This window comes from Dermochelys coriacea, chromosome 2 (assembly GCF_009764565.3).
Source record: "Dermochelys coriacea isolate rDerCor1 chromosome 2, rDerCor1.pri.v4, whole genome shotgun sequence".
In the NCBI taxonomy this organism is placed as follows: Eukaryota; Metazoa; Chordata; order Testudines; family Dermochelyidae; genus Dermochelys; species Dermochelys coriacea.
Window position 1 is genome coordinate 229,899,085 of NC_050069.1, and position 15,651 is coordinate 229,914,735.

Below are 15,651 nucleotides of genomic sequence, written 5' to 3' on the forward strand. Positions count from 1 at the left end.
TCATTCTTCTCTTCTGCAGACTAAACAATCCCAGCTCCCTCAGCCTCTCCTCATAAGTCATCTGCTACTGTGGGTGGGAGAAGGGAGGAGCAGGGGAAAGAGACTCATCTAGCGATGAAAAGGAGTTATGTTCCGATGAGAGGTCCTGTGTGGTATCTTCCAACTCTTCTATTGTGTCCTCAGGTGCCTCCGAGGGTTCTGTGGCCATCTCCATAGGGGGTCATATCTGCTCTCTTTTAGATGTGTGAATCCTTTGTAATTGTGGTCTGTATGCCGACCATGGGTCCCAGTGTGCCCATTGCATCAGGAATGGAAAGGGTGGGCACATCCATGGGTTAGCCAGCCATGGGGGTATGTCTCTGTGAGGATGGTCCCTGGTACCTGTGTGGGATGGTTGGGGTTCAGTACCAGAAAGGGAGGAGCGTCTGGAGTAGAATACTCCCTCCTCCATGTCGTCGTCCTCATTGCTTGAGAAGTGCAGCAGAGACATCGAGCCTTGGTTTTTCGATGTCAGCAGCACCGGGGAGCCATTGGTATTGAGAACGGGAAACCCTGGTGTGGAGGTTATCAGCATGTGTGGAGCTGAGGTCATCAGTGCCGAGTAGATACGTTCAGGCACCTGCACTAGTGCCACCATCTGGTGAGTGGCTTTGGGCAATGCCGATGTTGGCAGTTTAGGTCTTGTGGATGGCAGTGTCATTTTCAGTGCTGTTGGCACCATGTCCTTCCTGGGAGTGGCAGGTGCCGTGGAGGAGGAGGCTGTCTTATGCCTGCCACTCGACTCCTTGCCTTTACTGTTCATACTCCCGGTGCGGGAGGTGCCAGAGGTGCCCCAGAGCATTGAACATGATTACCCTGCTGGCCATTGGCACTAAGGGTAGTGATCTTGCTGGAGACCATTTTCTCTTTAACAGTTCTCCCTGCATTGGTGATGTTTCCCTTTTCCCTATTTTTTTTTTATTTTTTTGGAGGAAAGGGTACTTGCTCTATCCAGGGAGGAAGTGCCTGGAGAGTCCCTTCCTGGGGGCTTTCTAGCATCCAATGGAGAAGTAAGGGATTTTTCCATTAGGATAATTTTTAGTCTAAGATCCCTGTCTCTCCTTGCTCTGGCTTTGAAGTTGTTGCAGTGGGCGTATTTCTGGGGAACGTGCGCTTCCCCTAAGCAATGGACGCACTGCGGGTGGCTGTCTGAGACAGGCATCGCATCCTTGCAAAAAGTGCATCTTTTGAATCCAGGCGAGCCTGGCACTATCTTTATATAATCTTCTAATTAAACAGAAATAAAGAAGGAGAGGGATCTCTCAGGTTTTTTTTTTTGAAGTCAAAATAGTTTTAAACTGAAGTTTAAGACTATTTCTACACTATCTACTAACTGTAACTAACTAAACTCTAATTGCTATGTAAATTGTTCTATTTCAGTCGTTTTAAGACACCGCTGTTGGAACTCCATCTGTGGCCCAGGATAGTTCAGAAGGAACTGAGGGGGTTGGGACTCACAAGCGCCAATGGTACAAGGTGGCTACTGCGCACATGCGTCCCAACCAGGCTCTGCTATCAAAAGTCTCTGATCAGTGGTGCCAGGATGCACCAACACCTAAAGTGGAGTACCCACAGGGACAGCACTCGAAGAATTACTACTTTCTGTATCACAGCATTTGAGCCAACAAAAAGGAAGTGGTATTAAAATTGGTAAAGTCTACCACTAAAATGCTTCATAAAGAAATCAAGCAAGTTAAGATAGTTTATTTTGTAACTACCCTGTGAATCTGAAACTTAGTACTCAGAACTGAAAGGCATCTTCCAACTATGCAGGAATATAGGATGGAAGAGAGAAGACTAGAGGAACAGAGCAAGCGTGGGAAGTAAGCGGATAGGAAGTCAAACAGGTAAAGTTACTTAATATTCCCATATGGCATGTGGATGCTTATGGAATTTCACAAGTCAGTACTGTATACCATCTGCAGAACAGTTTTGAATATTGTTATTTGATCTTTTTCAATAACTAAGCAAAAGCATGAATTTGATTAAAAATACGAATCTCTAGTGTTAAGATTTAGGACCTCCGCCTGTTTCCACTGAAACTAATCAAGATACTAGGGATCAAACACAGGTTAACAGAAACCAAATCATAATTATACCAACTGTTAAGGCATTTATTTTGTCTGATTTTATACACAGTAAATGTGTATTAAACAACATCAAAACACAACCACCTTAGGTTTTTGAATCTTTAAAAGAAGCACACCTTGACAGTATTGCATACAAAAAAAAAAATTATTCTAGGATCAGTGGATAGCTTTTATTATCCAGGCTCAATGATATGTTAGAACATAAAAACAGGAGGCAGAATCAATGGAAGAGTTCAGAAGAGCTGAGCATTAGAAATGCTATGAAGTTTAAGTTTCTCTGACATTTGAGAGGCTGAAAAGAGACAGATAATCAGTCGGCTGGAATAAATTTAACATGTGCATTGTTTGCATCTGCTTCATCTTACATACTTAAGACCTGTGAGTAGATAATTCTGGTACAAGAGACATTATTTCTAGAGATTAAAAAAAATATATATATCTACACACTTTGGTCTTGCCTTTAACATGTACTCTGGTTACAAATTTTAATATATAGTAATAGCAGTTTGTGGCCAGGCAGCTCCTTTTAAAAATTATATCAAACAACTGAACCAGGGATCATTAAAATGTCTGCAAAATGTAAATGTGCACTTTTATTCAGAAGCTAATGCAAGTGTCTAATTTAAACTGTATGTGCTTTCAATATTTAATTTATCGTATCTTAGGTAGTCCTTCCACTGATTAATCTCACCACGTGTAGCCCACAGGGCTGGCTTGCCTTTATTATATTCAGCTGTAAGGAATCTACAGGTCTGTATCCTGTAAACATTAGCTTAAACAAGTTAACATAAGCATGGTTAAAGGCCTGTAACCTTTGGCATAGATAAATGGCCTAATGGTTACCTTCAGATTTTGGGAACTGAGGAAAGCTTGCTCAATGGCAGAAGTTGGAACTTAACAGTAAGTGGTAACTGCAAGGAACTTGGAAGTAACAGCTGCAATTCTGCTTAAGCAAGAAGTGATGGGTATGATAATGAGCTAAAATGGTATTAATACATATCAATATATGTTAACCTATAGAATAAGTACATCTTAACACTATGTGGATAAGGAAGTTAGATTTAGCCATACTGGGTTGGATATTAGCTTGGGCCCTATAATGGGGCAACCCACCATGTGGCATTAGTTCTTTCTTCTAGGCTTTTCTGCTTTTCCCCATTTGACCCTTCAACTCATTCAGGAACCTGGACCATTAGACTCATTGCCATGTCAGAGACAGGGCTGATCCTTTGTCTCTTACCACCAGGTCCTCAAAGAAGGGTGTGTGTATGCAAATCTAAGAGCTTATGCAAAGAATACCACCACAGATATCCCTAATACTGTATTATCTCTACCTGTTTATGTGGCTTGAATCTTTTCTGGCTTTATTCGTTATTTTAATAAAGGTCTCTAAGGTTTTAATTTGCCCTCAGTGTGAATATCCTTGCCATCCATCCTGAGGCTCCCAACAAGATATTGTACTCATTGGTATTAGTTCTGTGCAGCCTGATTTTGGGACAAGAACCTTATCACAGTCATATCAATTGTCAATCACCACAATGATTATTAACCTATTAAAAGGGTCAGGCAACACATGCAACAGGTGAATAGAACTGTTGACATAACCAGTATCCCTCAACTACTGTGCAAATGCATAGGATGTCCAAAAGGTTTTGGATATCAGCTAAACGTGGAGTGCCCTGTCCAGCTCTCTCACTGGTAGCTGCTGCTAGGCAATTGGCTAGCAATCACAGTAGGAAAATACCTGTGGAGTCAACTTCAAAAAAAAGTCATGTTCGACCATACAAAATCCTTGCATTTTATTTGTGCAGGCCTTCTACATGAGGAAGCTACCGCTTGATGGTTGCCAACCCTGAGGAGACTGACTAAAGAAGAAATGTGACAAGATAGCAGAGGAAGACAGTGAACAGACCAAAGGAGGAAAAAAAAAAAAAAAAAAAGGTGTAGTGCAAGAAGGAGAGAGGACAAAGATAGCAAAATAGAACGGAAAAGCATAGTTGTGTTCCCAATGCGTAGCTCAGCTTTCCTTACTAAGGCTGTGAAATGTAACCAACCAAAATATGTTTACTACACAATTACAAGCAACTATCCCACCCCACATAATCTGAAGAGTTTTGGGATACATGCAAGCACTCCCTTTCCTTTCTCCTATACACTTAGGACCTTAGATGATATTTTCTTCTCCAGGAATGGTTGGGTGCAGAGATGTACCATAGAAAATATAACTGAAGAGTTAGACAAGTGATTTTTAAAAAATTATAAAGGTATAGCCTTACATCTCTGAGTGCTGTATAAATATTGGCTGATTAAACACCAACCTCACAAGGATTTTGAGGATCAATCAATACCAGCTTCAAAGATTCTGGTAGGATTAAATATTACTTTCCCTTGATGCCTACACTGAACTTAAGGACAGTGAAATAGCATCTCACCTAGTGAACCAGGAACACTGCACAACTCAAGTTTCTAACACCGAACAGTTATACTGTGTAAAAACAGATAAAATTATAAATTGGAAGTAACTTACTCATTCCTGAGCATTCTCTATCTCCGTCCCACACATTAGAAACTGCATGCCCCGTCAACAAGAGGTTAATTAAGCTTTGGCTATGTAATGGAAAGATATACCTTATTAAAAAGTGACATGCAATTTATTTCTGCAAATCTAATTATTCCTGAACAAAGGAGAAAACTCATATCTTAGCAAGCATTTGCTGTCTGAACACTTTGAATTCAGTTTAAATATATATCTCAATGACACCCAAAATACTTTAAAACTAACATTTTTAACACAAGATTGCCTATTTATCTCCATCTTAAGAGACTGAATACTTCCTCTGGAAGTTCAGTATTAAAAGGGTTTGTTCCAAATCGCAGCAAACAGTGTGAACAAACGGGTTCCAAAAATTCAAGTAGAAAGTTACTGCAATAGTTGTTGCTTTTATCTACTATAGAATAGCAACTGAATTCTTTTCAGACTAAGCATGCTCAGCAACTATTTCTAAAAGAATAATCACTTGTAGAAACATGGGAAAGTGTGTTAGTCCACTCTACAGAGACCATTGAATAATCTGGCTAGTCTAGTGAAAATATAAAAAGGTTGCAAACACATCTCACTAAAATGACTATTTATAACTTACCTCCCATGGCCATAAACAGGATCTATCAATGGCTCTGTGGAATCTTCAATTTCATTTTTTATGTTTTCGATACCCTAGAGAAAAAGCAGAAGCACTCACTGGAGTATTTATTAAAAAAAATGCTGTTAAGGAATGAAGACAAGCTTAAAGCTAGCAGGTACAAAATAAAACAGACAATAAAACATATCAAGGTTGACTGCCCTAGCAGCCTGGCAGGAGAGTGGCATAACTGACAGAAGAGACAATAAGGGCTGTGTATGCTGGTGTTAAAAAGAGTCAGGGCAAAAGCTCAGGGCCTCCACATGGATTGTGATGGTGTCTTGGAAGCCCCATGACTCATTCCACAGATTTGATATTGACCTGGGCTGTCAGGCGATTAAAAAAATTAATTGTAATTAATCGCACTGTTAAACAACAATAGAATACCATTTATTTAAATATTTTTGGGTTCTCTCTACATTTTCAAATATATTGATTTCAATTACAAAACAGAATACAAAGTGTACAGTGCTTAATTTATTTTTGATTACAAGTATTTGCACTGTAAAAAACAAAAGAAATAGGTGAATTGAAAAATACTAATACAAGTACTGTAGTGCAATCTCTATCATGAAAGTTGAACCTAGAAATGTAGAATTATGTAAAAACCCTGCATTCAAAAATAAAACATTGTAAAACTTTAGAGCTTACAAGTCTACTCAGGCCTACTTCTTGTTAAGCCAATCGCTCAGACAAACAAGTTTCTTTACATTTTCAGGAGATAATGCTGCCCAGTTCTTGTTTACAATGTTACCTGAAAGAGAACAGGCAGTCTCATGGCACTGTCGTAGCTGGCGTCACAAGATATTTACGTGCCAGATGAGCTAAAGATTCATATGTCCTTTCATGTCATTCGAAGGAACATGCGATCATGCCGATGACGGGTTCTGTTTGATAATCCAAAGCAGTGCAGACCAACGCATGTTCAATTTCATCCTCTGAATCAGATGCCACCAGCAGAAGGTTGATTTTCTTTTTTTGGTGGTTCGGGTTCCGTAGATTCCACATCTGAGTGTTGCTCTTTTAAGACTTCTGAAAGCATGCCCCACACCCCGTCCCACTTCAGACTTTTAAACCTTGGGTCAAGTGCCGTAGCTGTTTTTAGAAATTTCACATTGGTACCTTCTTTGCATTTTGTCAAATCTGCAGTGAAAGGTTCTTAAAATGAACATGTGCTGGGTCTTCACCCAAGACTGCTATAACATGAAATATGACAGAATATGGGTAAAACGGAGCAGGGGACATATAATTCTCCCCCAAGGAGTTCAGTCACAAATGTAATTAACCTATTATTTTTTTAATGAGCGCCATCAGCATGGAAGCATGACCTCTGAAATGGTGGCTGAAGCATGAAGAGGCATACAAATGTTTACCAGATCTGGCACATAAATACATTGCAATGCCAGCTACAAAAGTGCCATGCAAAATGCCTGTTCTCACTTTCTGGTGATATTGTTAAGAAGAAGAGGGCAGCATTATCTCCTATAAATGTAAACAAACTTGTTTGTCTTAGCAATTGGCTGAACAAGAAGTAGGACTGAGAGGACTTGTAGGCACTGAGGTTTTACATTGTTTTGTTTTTGAGTGAAGATATGTAACAAAAAAAATTCTACATTTGTAAGTTGTACTTTCATGACAAAGATTGTACTATAGTATTTGTATGAGGTGAATTGAAAACTACTATTTCTTTTATCATTTTTACAGTGCAAATATTTGTAATCAAAAATATATATTTTGATTTCAATTACAAACACAGAATACAATATATATGAAAATGTAGAAAAACATCCAAAATATTAAATAAATTTAAATTGGTATTCTATTGTTTAACAGTGCAATTAATACTGCGATTACTCACAATTAATTTTTTGGAGTTAATCGCATGAGTTAACTGCGATTAATGGACAGCCCTAATATTGATACATAGTGAGGACCAAATAAAAGAGCTGATTATAGTGGACAACCTTAGTTCAAGTGACCATGAGCTAATTCAGTACAACTAATGGAAGGATATACAAAAACAGATCTGCAGCTGGGGTCCTTGATTTCAAAATGGTTAACTTAAAAAAATTAAGGGAAATTAGTTAGGAAAATGAACTAGACTGAAGAACTCAAAAATCTGAATGTGGAAGAGGCTTGGAATTACTTTACGTCAAAGTTGTAGAAACTATTTGAAGCCTGCATCCCAAGCAAGGGGAAAAAATTCATAAGGAAGGGCTGCAGACTAAGCTGGATGAGAAAGCATCTTAAGCAGGTGACTAAGAGAAAGCAGACAGCCTACAAGGAATGGAAGAAGGGAGGGATCAGCAAGGGAAGCTACCTCTTGGAGGTCAGAAAGTGTAGGGATAAAATGAGAACTTTCAAAAGCCAAGCAGAGTTGAACTTTGCAAAGGGAATTAAAACCAATAGTAAAAGGTTCTATAGTCATATAAATAAGAAAACAAGAAAAAAAGTGGGATTACTGAGCATTGAGGATGGGTGGAGGTTAGATTATCTGGGCATGGCCCAATATCTAGACAAATACTTTGCCTCAGTTTTTAATGAGGCTAATGAAGAGCTTGGGGTAGTGACAAGGTGACTAATGGGAATGAAGATATGGATGTAGAAATGACCACAACCAAGGTGAAGTCAAACAAAATAGCTTAATGGGACTAAAAGCGGCACAGGTAATCTCCATCCAAGAATATTAAAGGAACTGGCATATGAAATTGTAAAACCACTAGCAAGACTTTTTAATGAATCTGTAAACTTGGGGGTCATACCCTATGACTGGAGAATTGCTAATACAGTTCCTATTTTTAACAAAGGGGAAAAAAGTGATCTAGAAAACTAAAGGCCTGTTAGTTTGACTTCAATTGCACGCAAGATCTTGGAACAAATTTTGAAAGAGAAAGTAGTTAAGGACCTAGAGGTTAACAATTGGGATAAAATATAGCATAGTTTTACAAAAGGTATATTGTGCCAGACCAATTTAATCTTAATTGAGAAGGTAACAGATTTTTTTAGTCAAGGAAATGCAGTAGAGATCTAATCTACCTGGATTTCAATAAAGCATTTCATACAGTTCCACATGGGAAATTATTAATTAAATTAGTGAAGATGGGGATTAATATGAGAATTGCAAGATGGATAAGGAACTGATTAAAGGGGAGACTACAACAGGCCATATTAAAAAGGTGAAATCTAAGGATGGAGGGAAGTTACTAGTGGAGTACCTCAGGGATTAGTCTTGGCACCAATCTTATTTAACATTTTTTTATTGACATTGGCAAAAAAAGGGTGTGCGGGCTACTAAAATTTGTGGATGACACAACATTGGGAGATATTGCCAATATTGAGGACCACCAGACAAGAAGATCTGGATGACCTTGTAAACTGGAATAGAAGAAATGGAATGAAATTTAATGGTGCAAAGTGTAAGGTCATACATTTAGGGACTAACAAGAATTTTTGCTACAAGCTGGGGACATGTCAGTTGGAAGTGACAGAGGAGGAGAAAGATTAGGACTTATTGGTTGATCACAGGATGACTATGAGCTGCCAATGGGATGCAGCTGTGAAAGAAGGCTAATGCAGTCCGAGCATTCATAAGGCACAGTATTTCATAGATACTAAGGTCAGAAGGGACCATTCTGATCATCTAGTCCGACCTCCTGCACAGCGCAGGCCACAGAATCTCACCCACCCACTCCTATGAAAAACCTCACCTATTTCGAGCAGAGAGAGGGAAGTGTTAGTGCTGTTATACAAGGTACTGGTGAGACCTCATCTGGAATACTGGGCACAATTCTGGTCTCCATGTTTAAGAAAGATTAAACTAAACTGGAACACGTACAGAGACGAGCTCCTAGGATGATGTGAGGAATGGAAAACCTACCTTATGAGAGGAGATTCAAAGAGATTGGCTTGTTTAGCCTAACCAAAATAAGGCTGAGGGGAGATGTGATTGCTCTCTATATATCATTGGGGGATAACTTAAATTTAATAAATAACAGAACGGAGAGAAATTAAGTGCTGATGTGGACAGAAGAACAAATAGACAAACAGGCCATTAACAAGTCTAGGCTTGAAATGAGGCAAAGGTTTCTAACCATCAGAGGAGTGAAGTTCTGGAACAGCCTGCCAAGAGGAGTCGGGGGGGAACGGACGGACAAAAAAACATAACTGGCTTGGTAAGTTTATGGAAGGGGTGGTATGATGAGACTGCCTACAATGGCATGTAGCTAATCTGCGACTGCTAGCAGTAAATAGCACCAATGGCTGGTGATGGAACACTAGCTGGGGAGGGTTCTGAGTTACTACAGAGAATTCTTTCCCAGATGTCTGGCTAGTAGGTCTTGTCCACATGCTTTGCTCAGGGTTTAACTGATTGCCATTCTGACCCTAAATATAGCAGAGACTCTGGGGTTTTCTCAGCTTCCTCTGCATCATGGGGCCTGGGTCACTTGCAGGTTTAAACTAGTGTATATGGTGAATTCTCTGTAACTTGAAGTCTTTTAACCATGATTTCAGGACTTCACTCAGCCAGAGGTTAGGGTCTATTACAGGAGTGGATGAGTGTGGTTCTGTGGCCTGCAATGTGCAGGAGGTCAGACTAGATGATCATGATGGTCACTTCTGACCTTAAAGTCTATGGGATAAGGAACAATCACTACACTCACAGTTAATCAGTGGGGGAATGCTGCAAGGATATCCTCTGACTTTCCCCCTTCCTCGGGATTTTACTGCTACCAGCTGAACTGAAGACTAAAATGAAAATGGAGCTACAGATTGATGGGACTAATGTCCCTACTAAACAGGTAGGAATGGGATGGCAGTCAACACAAAAATACATTTTAACTCTATAAAAAGATTCTTTTCCACCTATCCCCGTAAAATACCTTGTGATGTTCAGAAAGGAATTTTCTTAAAAAACCAACAATTTACAAGTTTATTTCTGTGCTGGATGCCCCACTACAACATTAATAAGGAGCCCATCCTACTCATAAATCTGGAATAAACTCAAATTTTAAATTCTGAGCTTGCTGCTCATCTTTAAGTAAAAGGGGTGATGATCAAATCTTCTCTTTTAAGAACAAACCTTTGTCAATATCACAGAATACAGAAAGAGCAATACTCCAAATTTATTTGTCCACACTGAATACTGATCCCACAGTGCATCCTTTAGTTCTGGAAAGCTTTGGAATGACTGCTTGCTGAAGACAGAAAAAAGGAGAAATAATTTAGATGTAGCATTAGAATAGTGTAAAAAGTAAAAAGGATATTAAGTACTAACATTAAGTTGTCTAAGTAAAAAGAGTTACATCCGTGTTATTGCACACTGAGACAGTTACACAGCAATCTCTGCAGTTAATACACCTGCGACATAACTATTAGTATTTACTTATAAGAAGAGCAAATAAATGGTTTCTTTAGAGAAGCTGGTTACAGTCTTATATTTTTGCTGATATGCAAATATTTTAGTATAAATTATGTACACTTGAAACAGTGCAAAGTGGCTAAAATAATTAATAAATTTTTCAAATCTGAAGTTGCAGTGGACTGAATAGGTCTGCTGGTGCAGTAATTAATAATGAAAGGAAGGGAGGGGGAAGCGTTATATCTAAACAAAAACTCTACCCAGCCAGGTGAAACTATTTCCCTTCAAAGAACAATGTGTAGGACCTATTATAAACCACTTTCTTTGAGGGGCAAGCTGATCTTTAAAATGAAGCCTCAGAGGAATCATTAAGCCTTTGAAAGGCTGCTGTTAAAAGGTCATATCCTCAGTGGGCCATCTCTTAGACAAAGCCTTAGTGAAAGAAAAAAGTCCTCAACTCGTGTGTGAGCGAGTGTAATGGGAAAAACTGGTATGGAGAATAAGATGGCTAATCCAAATGATGGGAGGCATATCTGGACACGCAGGCAGATCTTAAATGAAAGTCAGAGGTAGAAGAAATCTCTGAATGCAGGTAAGGGAGGTAATTGCTTTCTCTTGGGACAGCATGGAATCACAACCATAGATTTCTTTTAAGAACACGTATGCATCGTTTCTTTTCTGTCACTTAAGCTGAGAAAACATAACATACATTAGGTTAAGCTAAGTGTAAATCTAAATATACTAAACAAGTCATTGTTTTTACTCCACTATTTTCTGTTTTTAATAAATCTTATTTATTGTTAAGAAATGTATATTGCAATGGTGCAAATTTGCTTGTGAGGGGAAGGTTCACCCAAGCCATTTTTGGTGACAAAAGGCATCCTGCAACCTTGAAAAAGAGGTACAGGAGGCACAGAAAGTTCAGAAACCTAACCCACCAAATGAACTTGGTCAACAGGGCATGGGAAAGGATGTCCACTCCTAGTGGGGCGTTTTGTGAGAAGCTGTGCTAGGTTAACATCTGGGGACCTAGGATAGGACCAAGGAAGAGACAAAAGTTGATTATGAGGTCAGGCAACATGTTATATTTTTTCCTCCTCTCTCCTCCATCACACAAAAGGATGTTTTGAAAAGTTCTTGGCATAGACTATTGTAAGTATTCTTGAAGGTGATAAAAACTTAGTGACCTTTAGATTATTGCATTAGTGCCTTTTATTTTATCCAAAAATATTCTTAAACTTCTATTACTATTCTTGTTTTGTTCCTTACATTTTATTCCTGTAAAGATATAACTTTTTAATTTATTTATTACCTTCAGAGACAAATTCAAAAGCATTTCATCCTTCAACCCGGCATTTAGACAAAAACTAGAAAGGATAGTGCTAGAACTAAAATAGAGGAACATGTATATCTATTTTAGCTTTAGCACTATCCTTTCTAGTTTTTGTCTAAATGTCGGGTTGAAGGATGAAATGCTGTTGAATTTGTCTCTGAAGGTAATAAGTTAAAAAAAATTATATTTTTATAGGAATAAAATGTAAGGAACAAAACAAGAACATTAATAGAAGTTTAAGAATATTTTGGATAAAATAAAAGTCCCTAATATAATAATCTAAAGGTCACTACAAGTTTTATATTTATATATAAGACAAAAGATTTCTTTTAAAAGTTTCCTGGCCTGTCTAAGTTATGGAAAGATACCAGGTGAGGCAAGCTGTTTCCTGCAGTACAGGTCAAACAAGCATTTTTTTAAAAATCAGCATGATCTGTGAAGACTATATCACAACAAACTGAATTATTCATATCCTTTTTACTCAAATTTATTAAATATGCCTTTTAATTAACTGCAAAGAAATGCACATAATCATGTGCAAAGTGTGCCAATCAGATATTTTAGATAAAATCTGGAACAAATTATTGCTTCCTTTTTGAATTATAAATATTCAGATAAATACAAAGTTTTAAACTCCAAATTTGACCTACCCGTATAACACTTTGCCATATATCTGATTTTGAATATTAGTGAGACTGTAAAATAGTGTATTTTAAATGTTCCAACATGTTACTTACTGAATTAATGCATGAAATCGCTCAAAGCCAAGCTCTTCGGCAGCCAAGGCAGCTATACACAAGAGACACTTTTCAGCACTACACATGGCAAAAAATGACACAAGATACACACAGCAAGCTAGTATACTTTCAAGCTTTCAATTATATTTTTAATTTCCCCTCCTTTGGAAATTTTCAATTTTATTTTCAATTTTTGTATCTACATGATGTAATCTACTTCACTGTAATAATATGGGTCCTTCACCATACAAATCAGTGAATGCACCACTATTTAGATTACAGAAAAGTATCTTAAATTTAAAAAAACAAAACCAAAAAAAAAAAAAAAAAAGAGCCCCTAGTTTGTAGTCTTGAAATTTTGTGAAAATATAAACTTTTGATTTTGCAAAAGTGAGGATGATTGTTAGTCACCAAGCAGAAGCATGCTACAAATAATTTTGCAAGTCAACTGCAAGTATTGTTTTCTAGAGGAAAGCAAGCATGATTATTTGAATAGTTTTAGAGCAATGTCAATGTAAGAAAGCTGTGCTTTTTTTCAAATGTTTAAGTAACATTTGTTTTTGTAAACAAATTAGAATGGTTCCAGATAGTTTTAGGCACCCTGTTCCTGCAACAAGATTTCATAGCTCTAAACTAACTCGCCTCAGATATTCCTCAAATATATCTACAGCTAGAGGGGGAAAAAAAAAAAAGAAAAAAAAATACAGCATGCAGTGTCGTCCCAGGTTCAGTGTAGACCTTTGGTCCCTCGTAAAAGCTTTTGAACCAGAGATAAAATGAGCTTTTCTTTACTTTCACTTGCTTTTAAATAAGTATGCTCTAAAATCTATTTTGATACTTGTAAAATGTGTAAAACAAGTATTTAAAATTACAAGAGACGCTCAAAAAGCAGCATCATTAACAGGCTTTGACTCCACCAATATTCCTAAATGTTTTATCTTATTCCTTGTGTATAATAGATATAACAGATGCTTCCACTTTCAATTAAAACTGAACAATGAATTTCTGAATATTTATTTGATCCTGAAGGCACAGAAGACAGTAGCAGTGCTTCCATTTGCTTCAATGAATGCATGATTGAGCCCTGTATCAGTTACACGTGTACCTGTCATAAGCAACACCACTAATCCAGTATGAAGGTTCACAAAGCATTAAGCATTCCTCAAAGTAAATAGCTTAATTGAATATCAAACTTGTATTTGGAAGGGTCTTTTTAGTTTGCCTGCCATACACAGTATGCCTCTCTCTCTCTAGTCAAAAGGTGACTTTTGCAATGACTAGTGTCAGATTTATGAATTACAGGAGTTTGGGGATCATGATTTCAGTATCCTCAGCACTGTCACCTACATATTAATGGTTTTAAAAATCACAAGTAGTCAGGAATTGCAAAAAAGTTATATTTATAAGAAGAATGTGACCTTTTTGAAGTCTCATGTCCTACTATATGAATTTGAAGAAGTATGAAGTCAAATACTTGAACTAGAACAGAAGATACTACAAATGTGCAATATGGACAGATAGTAGTTGGAACCTTAAAAATCAATCCTGAAATGGCTAAGTTACCTGTGGATCCTTGTCTTCATAGATTTCCTTTTTAATATAAGTAAAAAAATTCAGAGCCATTTGTTTTATGACGTACAAGCTTTTTTCTCTAGTCAGTGGACCACTCACATATCAAGATAGATATTGCCAAGTTAACCCCACAAAAAGTGACCTGGCCAGAATATTTTTTTAAAAAGGGGAATGATCATTTAACCCTTCCAACTTAATGGCTAAAAAGCTTTACACAGTCTAAAAAAAATTGGGGGTCAGAAATCATGCATGTTACATTCCTGAACAAATACGTATTTTGGAAAATACATGAACAGTAGTTCATAATGAAAATTATTGTAACTTTAAAGAAGTCGTCATAACTGCTATTGTAGCTAAAGAGACTAAGTTTTTTAAAAACAAAAAAAAGAAAAGAAAAAAGTTAGAGAGCATAAATATACAAATCAACATTTGAACCCAACAGCTTTCACTATTATAATAATAAAGTGCAAAGCCAATAAGTCATTAGTGTACACCACAAAAACAGATTAAACAAATGTGATCATTCTGTATGTGTGTCCACTTTGTTGGCAGTTCTACAAACAGTATTTTAAACCATTTCACTCTGCTACTACTTGGAGTGGAATAGCAGAAACTTAACATTTGGAACAAAAGCAGGAAACAGGCAGAAAACAGATGAGAGGCCTGCAAGAGAAGAGGTAGTGTTAAAAAAATAGTGGAGACAGGCATAACTCAGATGAGATCACACTGAAACAACATTTAGTTGTGAGAAAAAGAGGAGAGGAAAGGACAGATGAAATAAAAAAAATCCATATAAGAAAAAAGGTGATTAGAGAAAACCTGAGTTTAAAAAAAAATACTATATATTTACAATATTTGGAATTATTTTAATAGTATTAATGTATTAAGCCAGAAGTAGAAATGTTTACAACATTATGAATATGTTTCAGTTTTTATTCCATTGGAAGTATGTAATTAGACTCCCAAAAGCAGCAGCCTGACTGTCAAGCTGACTGCCATCTGTGAAACCATCCTGTCCTCTGCAACATCAAGAGTCTTGAAAAATGAAAAGGCAAAGTTTGAATGTTCATTTGGTCATAACAGCAAAGACAGGAAATTTCAATCCTTAATGTCTTAACCCTGCCAGTGGTGAAACTTTCCACTGCCATCAGTTCCTCGGAACCCATCTCTTTGTCCACAGCCTGGCCAGATAAGGACTTGGAAGCCCGCTATAGCTAAAATAGGAGAAAATGAGGACAGGAGAAAAAAAAAAATCTTGAGACCAGGAGGGAAGTAAAAATCAAAATACTTCTTAAATTCCAGAGTACAAGAGATGAGCTGTTCAACGCCCAAGAGCAGAGAG

The 15,651-nt window shown here is 37.4% G+C and overlaps 1 protein-coding gene across 2 annotated transcripts in view; it reads right to left on the reverse strand.

Moving 5' to 3' along the window:
• The window catches only part of MINDY3 (MINDY lysine 48 deubiquitinase 3), a 93,321-nt gene that overhangs the window by 60,041 nt on the left and 17,629 nt on the right, over nt 1–15,651 (reverse strand). For both annotated transcript variants that reach the window (XM_038391356.1, XM_043509386.1), the window contains 4 exons: nt 12,738–12,789; nt 10,389–10,503; nt 5,270–5,343; nt 4,657–4,736 (listed from right to left, as the gene is read on the reverse strand). In XM_038391356.1, coding sequence (XP_038247284.1) covers nt 4,657–4,736; nt 5,270–5,343; nt 10,389–10,503; nt 12,738–12,789 — 321 coding nt within the window. The remainder of the gene's footprint in view (nt 1–4,656; nt 4,737–5,269; nt 5,344–10,388; nt 10,504–12,737; nt 12,790–15,651) is intronic.